Source organism: Ranitomeya imitator, chromosome 1 (genome assembly GCF_032444005.1).
Source record: "Ranitomeya imitator isolate aRanImi1 chromosome 1, aRanImi1.pri, whole genome shotgun sequence".
NCBI classification, from domain to species: domain Eukaryota; kingdom Metazoa; phylum Chordata; class Amphibia; order Anura; family Dendrobatidae; genus Ranitomeya; species Ranitomeya imitator.
Window position 1 is genome coordinate 1,186,983,715 of NC_091282.1, and position 13,343 is coordinate 1,186,997,057.

Consider the following 13,343-nt stretch of genomic DNA (forward strand, 5'->3'; position numbering starts at 1 on the left):
GTGCCCCATTCTGCAGGTCCCAGCAGTTACACTCCCCCACCGATCAGAAAACTTATTTATCCTGTGGATAGGCGAAAGCTGGACAACCTTTTTTTTGCCATGCAAGTGTTGCAGATTGGCAGATAACATCAAACACTAGCGAGAAGAGTGGGATAGGTGATGTCCCCTATACAGGACATATGCAGAGATCCTGGCCGGTAAGTGCCAGAATAACTCGCTACCAAAACACCTTCACCATTTCATCAGACACAAATTTTGTGCAAGACTTCAATATGTGCTCCGTTTTATGGGGGCTTGCGAGCAACACAGAATCACTTACATTTCTGCCTGATCCTTTCTTGCTGGAGATGAAGTGGCTTCTGGTGACAGCGATCCATCTAGGTCGTTCTTCTCTTCTGTGAAAAATGTATGAACACACTTCATTAGGAAGGGGAAACCTGGTAATGTGGCTATGCAACCCTAGAAGATCAATGCCAAGTCAACTTACTGACGGGTGGAAACCATTATAATATTTCATCTTCAGTCATTTTATGAGGCCTTGCATATCAATTCTACGACCGGCTTCTGAAGAAACCATTAAAATTCCAACTTTACAAAAGTTTGTAAAACCAAACAATGCTATCAAATAACCACCGTGTACACAAGGCACAGATTTACGATTAGGAAAACTATCAGTTTGTTTTCCTTTATGCAGGTGACTTGGATTGACAATTTAGTAAACCTTACGATTCAATACAACATGGCCAGTCTGGATTTTGCACCGGAGGACTGGATTGCTGTATCAAACCAATGCAAAGCGTTTCATGCCAATCAATCTGTCAGATAAGTACCACATGCTAGCTTAATCAAAACGGTCAATAGAGAGATTTTCCTATTTTATATCATTTACTTTTAGCTCCTTAAGAAAGTTACACAGCATGTCAGGATGGAAAAGGAGAGAGGTTTACCTTTACTTGTAGTCAGCTGGTCACCTTGGCTACTCTGGAGATCTTTCAGCTTGGAGCAGAGCTCTTCCACTAAAGTTTCAATTCCAGAGCTCTTTTGAAAACAAAAAAAATAAAAATTATAAAAAAATTTATGATCAGTGCTGGCAATGAGCAAGCCTGATATCCCCACAGTTCCCAAGAGAAAGATAAGACTACTGGTGCGTAAATAGGTTGTGCCACCAATGCACGGTACCACCTAGCCAGAAGATGGGGAATATCCTGACCATAGCGGGTTCCCATGATCGGACCCCGCCAAAAATCTGGAATGTCATGCATCTCTTTGTATATTTAAGAATATCAGATTTTAAGAAGTAACCATTTTGCCTTCATTATACACTATAGAGAAATAAATAAGCACACAGTGGCCCTATTACACAGTGTGTGCAGGCACCAATATACATTAGCTATTGAACAGGTCCTACAGTTTTATTGGTACATTTATTCAGGGTCTTCTATAAAATGGCGCCGATATCACGGTGTGTGCACAAGCCGACTCTGGCGCCATTGTGTTGAATGTACTACAACTCAACAGAGCGGTGCGCATGCACAGGTCACGGGATAGTGGCGCTGGCCGGCGCATGCACGCTGCTATACTGAAGTTGTAGTAGAATTCTTCAATAAAATGGTGCTGAACCAGCAAGTGCTCATACCACGATATCCAGTGCTAATTTTATTTATTTATTTTTTAAAGACACCGAGTTCATAGACCGTGTCTTTAATAAAATGGTGAGGTAGTGCTGTATGCGCACACGCCAACTCAGGCGCCACACTGCGCAGTCAACATAATGCCCACGCGCTGGCTATAGGGATAAAGGCGACGGCCGATGCGTGCGCACTGCTACGTTGACATAGTAATACAATTCTTCAATTTGTTTGCAGTGAAAAAAAATAAAATATGGCGCTATATGCAGACGCCACTCCACGCATGCGCTGTCCATCCCGACTTCAGACATGAAGACGCATCCTCCACTATATACAAGATACAGACAAATACTTGGATGCCGTAGTGTTATACTGTAGGATAGGGTCATGTATGGAAGTAACCCAAGAATCCTGGGTCATACTATGCACAGGGTTTGTTTGCACTATTCCCATGGCGATACATAACGCTGCATAGATGCTGTATACACAAAATGTTTTGACAACTTTAACCCCTTAATGACCGCCAATACGTCTTTTAACGGACCTGAGATAAGCATAGCCTCCCAATACAGGTGACAATCCAGCATCTGTCGGCTGTACACTATAGCTGACAACTTGCTGCATCAGCCACAATCAGTGTTTGCACTGGCCAAATCTGTTTAACCCATTAGAAGCTGCTGTCAATAGGGACTACATTATAAATGGTTAACAGAGTGTGGCTTCTCCCTCTTTATCCCAACTGGTGCCCTCAGATCATGATTGTGTGTTCCTTATTTGGTCATGAATTGCCATGGCAAACATAACGGCCTAAAGGTACTGTCACACCCAGCGACGCTGCAGCAATATAGACAACGAGCCGATCGCTGGAGCGTCGCTGTTTAGGTCGCTGTAGAGACGTCAAACACAGCAACTCCAGAACGATGCAGGAGCGATCCAGTGACGTAACGGCGACTCACTTATCGTTCTCGCAGGTCGTTAGCTCCATGTAAAACGTTGCTGGCATCGTTGCTTTTGATGTCAAACATGACGATACACGCCGACCTGACAACCAAATAATGTTTTGGACTTCTAGCTCCGACCAGCGATGGCACAGCAGGATCCAGATCGCTGCTGCGTGTCAAACACAACGAGATCGCTATCCAGGACGCTGCAACGTCACGGATCGTTGTCGTGCTCGTTGCAAAGTTGCTGAGTGTGACGGTACCTTTAGAGTCTGCCGGCTGTAGTCATCAGTTTAGAAGTTACCGACATTTAGGTGGTAAAAATACATACATAGCTTAAAAAAAATAAATAAAGTGATGCAATAATGCCTCAGTTCAGTTATGTGAACATGGCTATGTACACATGTTCAGGATTCTCTGCAGAATTTTCCTGAACAAAACCGGACTTTTTCTGCAAGAAATCCGTTCGCTTTTTTCCCCCCAGAGTTTCCCCAATGCAATAATATAGCGGCAAAAACACGAAAAATCTGCAAAATTAATGAACATGCCAAGTTTTATTTTTACGCCGATGCGTTTTTTTTTCACAAAAAAAAAAAAAACGCATCATGTGCACAAAATTTGGAGAATGCATTAAAAATGATGGGATGCTTATGTGTTTTTTCCCCGAAAAATTCTGAATGTGTTCACATAGCCTTATAGACATATTAACAGCGAGATGTGCAAATCAGAAACACTACAAGTCATCCAATATCTGAAGACATTTCCCTAAACAAGAGGTGCGGACTGCCCAGCGACAGACACTACTGCCCCCTGATAAGTGCTCCATCTGGACGCGCCCAGTCACAGCTCTGCATCCGAGTGCAGCGTTCTTAGGCTTTGCATGAACTTTGTGGATACCTGGATACTGCAGATGGAGCAGTAATGCGCTGCTAAGAGTAGTCAGTACCTCTGCTCAATATACTTATTATTTTTTTTTTAAGCCGCCATGACAATATACTTGTGCTGACTCACAACCGCATCCGGACATCATAAAACCTACAGACCACGAGCAGTGAATGCTTGCTGGATGACTCTGCAGATTCTCTCCATAAAGCACAACCTGACTGGTTTTCTGCAGTTGTCGTCACTGGGACTGTATTAAATGCACAGGTAAATCCACTCCCCCGCCCAAAATATACCGTAGGTTCCCGCGCCGTCACCTTACCATGACTCAAGGAGTGTAGTTTCGGAAGCAAACACTTAGTATCTGGATCAGGGCCGTCATCCAGCAGCTGACATTCTGCATGCTGTTGTGCCCAGCGGTACATAGCCGGCAGTGTAATGGGAGGGGGAGGATGGAGGCCGCTAGCAGTGCAGCGTACCAGCCCCCAAACCATCCCCATAGCATAACTGGGCCCTGCTCACGAACACCATGAGCCAACAAAGTTTTCCTTAGGTCAGGGATCTCACGCGGACATTGTACAGCTGTCACAAAGAGGAGAGGGGCCTCCCTATTACCAGCAGGAGGGAAGGGATAGAAAGAAAAAAAAAAAAAAAAAAAAAAAACACCCCCGACAGTTCAGCTCCTCACCCCGGCTTCAGGATAAGTCAGCACAAACTATAAATATGGCGAGGCGCAGAGAAACAGATCAGAGTGTGCGCAGACACCACCGGTAATGGCAGCTACTGGCGAAAGCCTGTCCCTAAAGACCTTCTGTCAGAGAAACATCCAGTGTACGGTTACATGTGTACGGTGGGAGAAAACGATCTGCGGACCTACAAGTGATCAGCTGCGCACAGCTCTGGAAGTAAAGCTAGCCAAGACCACAGATACCGAGGGAAAGAGGCGCTCCGGGCCTATTAGAGAACCAAAAGGGTGGTCTGCTGGAAATCCGGGAGATCGGCCGCCATAAGTTGAGTCTGGCAGCGACTGTCAGAACACAGGCGCTGGCCTCCTGTGCATGGGGGGAGTCAGAGGGAGATGACGGGGCCATATAATGTGTATGTGTGGGCTATAATTTCCACGGCAATGTCCATTGTCAAAAAAACACCATGCTCTACGTTACATAAAGTGTGCTCATGTTTTAGGCTTTATCCATACTTCTAGAGAACACATAGGTGACCACTTCCTTGGCAAAAATAAATAAAAATCATCTGTTGGATGATTCAGAGAACTGGCCTCTGATAAGACTCCAGGCTCCGCTCACAACATCAAACCATCATGGCTTCCAATTACAGCAAAGCCACAAGAACCGACAGATCCACGGCGATTCTGATGGACCTAGCATTTCATAAGGATTGCGCTGTCTAAGGCTGGCTGGTGTATGTAGTTCCCCAACGGGCTGGATAGGAAAGTGAACATACAACGTGAATGCATTTTTCTTTCCAGCAATGAGCAGGCTCATTATCACTTGATAAGGCGGAGAGGAGCGGAGCAGGCAGCGCTGGCGCAGGCACACGGAGGCTCTGCGGATTGCTTTTCCAGGAATGTGGGCTGTCAGAGTGAAGGATTAAGCAGCTGTTGTGTGGAGTCAGCCGCCCGGCCACGTGAGCCCAGGCACAGGGCCGCTCACCCAACACAATCAATACGCCGCATACATTTGCACTTTAAAAAATTTCTACGAAAACGCATGGAAGGTCCCAGCACGTGGTCACTATGCAGCCGGTCAGTGGGAGGCACAGAGCACGCGTGCCCCCCCACCCCCATTAGGTGGATCGTCCAAAAGGGAATAAAAACCAGCAGGGGGCGCCACACCAGCAATATCACATTACAGAACATTCCAGTTAGGGAGCAGGACTTACATATTTTTTTTTCAACAATTATACTTCATGTTTACATAAAACAAACTGAGGCCTTGAACCCAAGTGTCTGCTGGTCTCCCAATTCTCCCCAAAAACAAGGATGAAGAATGTTGGATTTCAGTATGCGGCACTCATTTTCAGATGACAAACCACCACGTCTTGCAGCATACAGGTATATAAGGGAAGGGTTGGAGGAATCGCTGCTGCCCAAACAACCACCAAGTGCATTGGCAGCGTAAAAGGGACCCTTCAGTCCAAAGCAAAAGTCAACAGGAGGAAGGTTACCTGGCTTAGTACCAATACACCATTTTTGGGTCCCTCAGTCATTATTCTTACCAATGATCAGCACTTGCCATTTGGATACCCGATACAGTGACCATTGTGTGGTTGGGGGAGGGGGCTGTAAATTTGCACGTTGGTGCAAAAGAAGGGCACCAGCTAACAGTAGTCCTTAAGGCCCTTCACCCTGTACATAGGGGGGGGCTTTATTCAGAGCATGAGAAAGTCTCCTCTCTAAACTATCTAGCCCCCTCCATGCAGTTGGCCATTGGGTCAACTGAGGTGAGCTACCAAAATTGACACTGTGACCCTTATTCAGAGAGTCATTACGGTCACTGTCTAGGCCAAAAATAAAAATGGGAGTTCTAATGACACAGCCAAGCATTAGTCAAAATCATCAGAATATTAAAGTCCTTCACCATAAGAATATTTTTTCCATACGACCAGAACATTCAATATCTCATCATGGTCTAAATTAACTTTTTTTTTTTTTAAGTTTATGCAGAAATTCAGTGTATGAATCAAAGAATAAAAGCAGTATAGAACACCTGGCACCGCCATAAACCCGAGTAGCAAATCACTGCCTCCTGAGAGGACAACCTTCAGCACAACGTTGGAAGGAAGCTGCAGTAGGCTCAATGCCAGGAGGTCGGCTGCAAACACAAGCAAAGCACAAAACATTAATAAGCTACGTAACATCATGCACTTTTCTGCTCCACGGCAAAGTGTACCCACTGACTCCCAGGCTCCGGCCGGTACGGGTCCATTCTGGGGACGGCGGTTGCAGAAGCCTGGAGCACGGCGTGTGCATGGATGCATACAACCCACGGACTGAATCATATGACTGCTTGTGTGACTGAAGGTTTACTCTAAAAATAGCTCTTGAGGGCGAACGTCCAAAGCGAAAATGACGTCCGGATAACGTTACCAGCATGTAACAGGGCAAGAAAACAAACAAACAGGATCTCTGGGCTCGGCCATAGAGTGGTGCGTCACGGTCCTTTACCATTTTGCCTTATGCCAGGAGAGACCACAGACATTTAGCTACAGGTATTACTATAAAAACTTCCTGCATTAAAGCCACAGATCTCCAGTCTCTTGTCAGAAATCACTGCAGAGGTTAAATACCCCCCAGCCTGCCCGACAGCTAGAGTAGGCGTCATGGCTAGTTTGCCAGGTTGCCACAGTTTAACATCATAAAACAAGGTGGATCTGACAGAAAAAAGGAGAGAGGTGGTTGTAGGGGTGGGCTGAGAAACTAAGGGGGCCATGCACCAACATCTAAATCAAACTTTTAGAGGCATTTTCAGACACCCCTGGGTCACAACCACAGAAGCACCATGCACTTTAAGGCAGGCCGATCATTTGGAACCAGTTTTTGTAGGAATGCCAACTTCTCCAATTATCACTTGGCTGCCAAGCACCCAAGAAAAGAGCAAAACATAGCACCCAGGTCAAAAGTCATGGAGAATTCAGACACTTTTTTTTGTAAAACACAATGCCAAGAAGGAAAGTTATCAGTAATGGTTGCTGCCCATCGATCTTGGAAGGGTTGCAAGGCAATAATTTGAGAGTCCAACATTCTACTTTGAGAAAGATTGTCAACTATCTTTAACGTTTTTTTCCACTTGTGAATAATCTTCCCAGAAGTGGATGTCCAAGGAAATCAATCTAAAAAAGGTCAAATCATGCAAAGCTCAGAAAAACTGCAAAAATCCAAGAGCCACAGCTCTGACTCTGAAGGCCTCAGACTTAATGAAAGTGCAACTGCAAAAAGACTGAACTTTTCCAAATGGCTTATTTAGAAGGGATGCCAGGAGAAAGCCCCTTTCTAAAAAGAACATCGAGGCTAAAGTTTGTAGTTACACGGGAACAAACAATAAGACTGAGATAATGGCCTAGATTCATAAAGCTCAGCATTGTTCATGCCAACACCTTCTGATGAATCCAGAGTGCTCATGTGCCATGCCACAAATCCTACTCCAGACAAGGACTGGAGTAAGATTTATGATGTAAACGCTGCCGCTTGTGAGGAATTTGGTCAGCAGGGGTTTCCACAGCCCCATCCCAACTCTTCCCACATTTTAAAATAATCTTGTGTTAAAAAAAAAAAGATACAGTTTTTTAAGCTTTAATTCTGGCGTAAAAGGTTTTATGAATTGGGCATACCACCTTTTGGACAGACAAGACCAAAGTCCAGAGGTTTGACAAAAACCAACAATCCAGCACGGTGGTTGAGAAAGGATTTGAGCTAGTTTTGCAGACACAGAACCTGAGCATCTTGCCGTCACTGGGTCCACCATGAACTCCTCTGTATATCGAGGTCTTCTAGCGTCAAATGTGAGGACATTTATGCTAAGTTTGTCTGAAAGTGGGTCATGCAACAGGACAATGACCCAAAGGACTTTAGAAAATGTCTAGAATAGCTAGGAGGGGAAAAAAAGAAAACAAAACAGAAACACACGACTCAACGTTGCAGTGGCCGAGTCATAGTACAGACCTCATGTCGTCCATTTACCCAAACAGTAAGTAGTGATCCTGAGTGTAATAAGCCTTAAGTCCAGAGCTGCATTCACAATTCTGCTACCAACTGGAGTTAGTTTTTTCATAATTTTAGTGTTAAGGGGTTAACCCCTACACGACATGCACCGTACTAGTACGTCGCATGTCGTGTCTCCCCCTTTGATGTGGGCTCCGGCGGTGAGCCCACATCAAAGTCGCGATATGTGTGCGCAATAGAGGCAGGTGGAATTGCGATCCACCTGCCGCTATTAACTAGTTAAATGCTGCTGTCAAACGCTGACAGCGGCATTTAACTACCACTTCCGGCCATCGGGCCGGAAATGCACGTATTGACGACCCCCGTCATGTGATCAGGGGTCAGCGATGCGTCGGCATGATAACCTGAGGTCTCCCTGAGACCTCTATGGTTGCTGATGCCAGCTTGCTGTGAGCGCCAACCTGTGGTCGGCGCTCATAGCAAGTCTAATTCAGCCGCATAGGAGCTGCGTAATGCATAACACACTGCGGGGCTGGGATTCCCAAGCTGGGTTGCCGCACAGGCGCAGTCTGCAAGACTGCATGTGAGGTCAGACGGCCAGAGCTCACTGCGCCTGCACTAGCCAGTATTAAACAGCGCAGGCGCCGGATTTCATGGGAAAACAGCGCGGAGGGGGCAGCGCCCGTGAAGATTTGAGTGACGGCAGTGTGGCGTTTCCAGCAGGGTGTTTAAGACCTGCCTCCCTGTCTAAAGAAAGGTATTTTGGCGAAATTATAAAACGCTTTATTTTGGCAATAACTGCACCAAAATCTAAAAGAGCCACCTTGTTAGAATGCAGCATTACTGCTGCACAAGGTGGCTCTTTTAGTTTATAACGGCTGGAGGGGGTGACAGAGGCCCTTTAAATCACCCCCTTTCAAAATAATTAAAAAAAATATATCAAACCTACACATATTTGGTATCGCCGCATTCAGAATCACCTGATTTAAAAAAAAAAAAAAAAAAAGGGATTAACCTGATAGCTAAACGGCATAGCGGGAGAAAAATTCAAAACGCCAGAATTACTTTTTTTGGTCGCCGCGACATTGCATTAAAATGCAATAACGGGCGATCAAAAGAACGTATCTGCACAAACGTGGTATCATTAAAAACGTCAGCTCGGCACGCAAAAAAAAAAAAAAGCCCTCACCTGACCCAAGGTCTTGAAAAATAGAAACGCTAAGGGTATCGGAAAATGGTGCTTTTTTTTTTTTAAAGCAAGGTTTGGAATTTTTTTTCACCACTTAGATAAAAAAATAACTTAAGGCCCCGTCACACATAGCGAGATCGCTGCCGAGTCACAAGTTTTGTGACGCAACAGCGATCTCAGTAGCGATCTCGCTATGCGTGACACGTAGCAGCGATCAGGCCCCTGCTGTGAGATCGCTGGTCGTGTCGGAATGGCCTGGGCCATTTTTTGATCGTTGAGGCCCCGCTGACATCGCTGAATCGGCATGTGTGACGCCGATTCAGCGATGTCTTCGCTGGTAACCAGGGTAAACATCGGGTAACTAAGCGCAGGGCCGCGCTTAGTAATCCGATATTTACCCTGGTTACCATCGTTAAAGTAAAAAAACAAACGCTACATACTTACCTACCGCTGTCTGTCCCCGGCGCTGTGCTTCTCTGCTCTGGCTGTGAGCACCAGGCAGCCGGAAAGCAGAGCGGTGACGTCACCGCTCTGCTTTCCGGCCGCTGTGCTCACAGTCAGTGCAGGAAGCAGAGCGCCGAGGACAGACAGCGGTAGGCAAGTATGAAGCGTTTGTTTTTACTTTAACGATGGTAACCAGGGTAAACATCGGGTTACTAAGCGCGTCCCTGCGCTTAGTAACCTGATGTTTACCCTGGTTACCCGGGGACTTCGGCATCGTTGAAGACAGTTTCAACGATGCCGAAGTCTTTCCCCTGATCGTTGGTCGCTGGAGAGAGCGGTCTGTGTGACAGCTCTCCAGCGACCAAACAGCGACGCTGCAGCGATCCGGATCGTTGTCGGTATCGCTGCAGCGTCGCTAAGTGTGACGGGGGCTTTAGACAAGTTTGGTGTCTATGAACTCGAAATGACCTGGAGAATCATAATGGCAAGTCAGTTTTAGCATTTAGTGAACCTAACAAAAAACAAGTGTGGGATTGCACTTTTTTTGCAGTTTCACCACACTTGGAATTTTTTTCCCATTTTCTAGTACAAGACATGGTAAAATCAATGATGTTGTTCAAAAGTACAACTCGTCCTGCAAAAAAAAAAAAAAAAAGCCCTCACATGGCCATATTGACGGAAAAATAACAAAGTTAAGGCTCTGGGAAGGATGGGAGCGAAAAACAAAAAAGGGCTGCGTCTTGAAGGGGTTAAATCAGTCTCCACTGACAGCTATATCCTATACTAATGAGCAAGACCAGAGCATGGTAACTGGAGTTGAGAGTGCAGATCGGGTAGATAGGGTCTGCTCAAGTCACTGTATAAAAGGGAGCATCGCTGGATCACCTCTAAGGCTATGTGCACACATTGCGGATTAGCGTTAGGAATTTCTGGTGCGGATTCTGCCTCTCCTGGCAGAAAACGCACCTGCGGATTTGTTGCGTTTTTTTGTGCGGTTCTGCAGGTTTTTTGTGGATTTGGTGCATTTTTTTTTACCCCTGTGGTTTTACATAATGGAATGGGTACAAAAACGCTGCAGATCCACAAAAAAAGTAGTGACATGCTACTTCTTTTAAACCGCAGCGTTTCCGCAGCAGTTTTCCGCAAAGTGTGCACAGCATTTTTTTTTCTCATTGATTTACATTGTACTGTAAATCAATTGCAGATCTGCAGCGTTTCTGCACCTCAGAAAACGCTGCGGATCCGCAGAGAATCCGCAACGTGTGCACATACCGTAAGACTAACAAGACTGCAGGGAGGATCACAGTGTATATCTGGATAATAGTGGAGCACCACTCTAATAATGTACAATAACTGGGCACTTTACACTTTGTATTGATGCCATTAGCAGTCACCACTTACTTCATCAGAAGCTGAAAGCAGACACTGCACTGCTGCCTGTTTCTTCATTTCTTCCATTGAGAGATCTGAACTCTTTTTCTTGCCTTTCCCCCACTTCTTGCAAGCTCCCTTTTCCCAGCCCGCAAAGATGTAATTTTCCTGCAATTTGGGAGAAAAAAAATAAAACAAAACCAAAGTAAAGATTAAGTCTGACCCTTAGCACAATATATATGATCTCACTGTGCATCCAACACACACTTCTCTAGTTACGGTACATATTTGCATTCACATGTACACAGAGCAAATCTGTACAGTAAAATCTTACATGCAGCACCTATCCTAAAAGAAATTGTGTGGGTGTTTTTTTTTTTTTTTTTAAAGCCCCCCCCCCCCCCCCCAAAAAAAAAAAGTTTTCTATTGGGCACCACTTGAGAAAAGTCTCTGCAGAATTTCCCTTTACCTGAAGCAATTTTCTGCAGCTTTTCTATTGGACAGCACTTATTCTCTTTTAGTAGATTCTATCTAAAGCCACTTGAAAAAGAAATGTGCGGATGTGACACCTAGTGAAATTGACAATGTAAGTAGCTGAGCAAATCCCCCACTGATCTGATGGTAATAGATCTTTACTAATGACAGGTGATCAGATAACAGGCTCATTTACCGGAAGCTGCCAGTTAAACAAGTGCCATCTAAAGGTACCGTCACATTTAGAGACGCTGCAGCGATATAGACAACGATGTCGATCGCTGCAGCGTCGCTGTTTGGTCGCTGGAGAGCTGTCACACAGACAGCTCTCCAGCGACCAACGATGCCGAAGTCCCCAGGTAACCAGGGTAAACATTGGGTTACTAAGCACAGGGCCGCACTTAGTAACCCGATGTTTACCCTGGTTACCATTGTAAAAGTTAAAAAAACAAAAAAAAAAACAAACAGTACATACTCACATTCCGGTGTCTGTCACGTCCCCCAGCGTCAGCTTCCCTGCACTGTGTCAGCGCCGGCCAGCCATAAAGCAGAGCACAGTGACGTCACCGCTGTGCTCTGCTTTACGGCCGGCGCTGACAGTCAGTGCGGGAAGCTGACGCCGGGGGACGTGACAGACACCGGAATGTGAGTATGTACTGTTTGTTTTTGTTTTTTTTAACTTTTACAATGGTAACCAGGGTAAACATCGGGTTACTAAGCGCGGCCCTGCCCTGATCGTTGGTCGCTGTCACGCATAACGATTTTGTTAACGATATCGTTGCTACGTCACAAAAAGCAACGATATCGTTAACGAAATCGTTATGTATGAAGGTACCTTAAAATTCTTTATGCGCAGAGTAGAATTTTCGACAGCACATTTCCAATTTAATGACCGCCAATACGACTTTTAACAGCAGTCGTTAAGGGTACTTAAACCACAGGGCCAGGGGTAGCCAAGACCCCAGAGAGCATGATTCAGGTTGGTTTTTACCGACCCCGGTTTTGTGATCGCCAGTATTAACTGTTTACCGGCGACCGAAAAAAAAAGTCTGATGTGCCAGTTAATTTCTCTCTCCTCTGATGTGATCGCAGAGAGAAATAGGGTCCCTGATCCCCCCCCCCCCGTACCTCTTGATGCTCCTCGGCCCTCCTGTGGGCGCCGCCATCTTGATCAAGGAAGTAAAAAAATAAAAATAAAAAATGGTGGGCGTGTCCGCCGAGATCTGCCGGCCGGCACCAGGCAACAATAGGAAGATATTCCTATTGGTTCATCTTGATCACTGTGATAAAACTTATCACAGTGATCAAAAAAAAAAAAAAATTGTAAATAGGGGAAAATAATAAAATAACGAAAATGTATTCATTTCCATTTTCCCATTAGGGTTGCAGTTGGGCTAAAGTTCAGGTTAGGGTTAGGTCTAAAATTAGGGTTAGGCTTCTTTTACACTTACCGTGGTTTTGCTTCCTGTTTTTGCGGTCCCAATAGATTTCTATGAAGCCGCAAAAAATGGTCGCAATAATTCCACAGAGCGCCGTACGGCCACATTTAAAGCTGTGAAAAAAATATCGAGCAAAAAATGGTTTTGTAAATTTTGTAGTAAAAATGAGAAAATCGCTGGTCCACCGTTAACCCTTATAACGTCCTAACAAAAAAAAAAATAATAATTGTTTCCAAAATTGTGCTGATGTAAAGCACACATATGGGAAATGTTATTTATTAACTATTTTGTGTGACA

General features: G+C 45.2%; 1 protein-coding gene across 5 annotated transcripts in view; it reads right to left on the reverse strand.

Annotated features, from left to right (window-relative positions):
• Positions 1-13,343, reverse strand: part of KIAA0232 (KIAA0232 ortholog) — a 42,594-nt gene that overhangs the window by 14,402 nt on the left and 14,849 nt on the right. For all 5 annotated transcript variants that reach the window (XM_069744798.1, XM_069744801.1, XM_069744797.1 and 2 more), the window contains exons 3-5: positions 11,164-11,301; positions 948-1,038; positions 320-395 (exon numbers count right to left, since the gene is read on the reverse strand). In XM_069744798.1, coding sequence (XP_069600899.1) covers positions 320-395; positions 948-1,038; positions 11,164-11,301 — 305 coding nt within the window. The remainder of the gene's footprint in view (positions 1-319; positions 396-947; positions 1,039-11,163; positions 11,302-13,343) is intronic.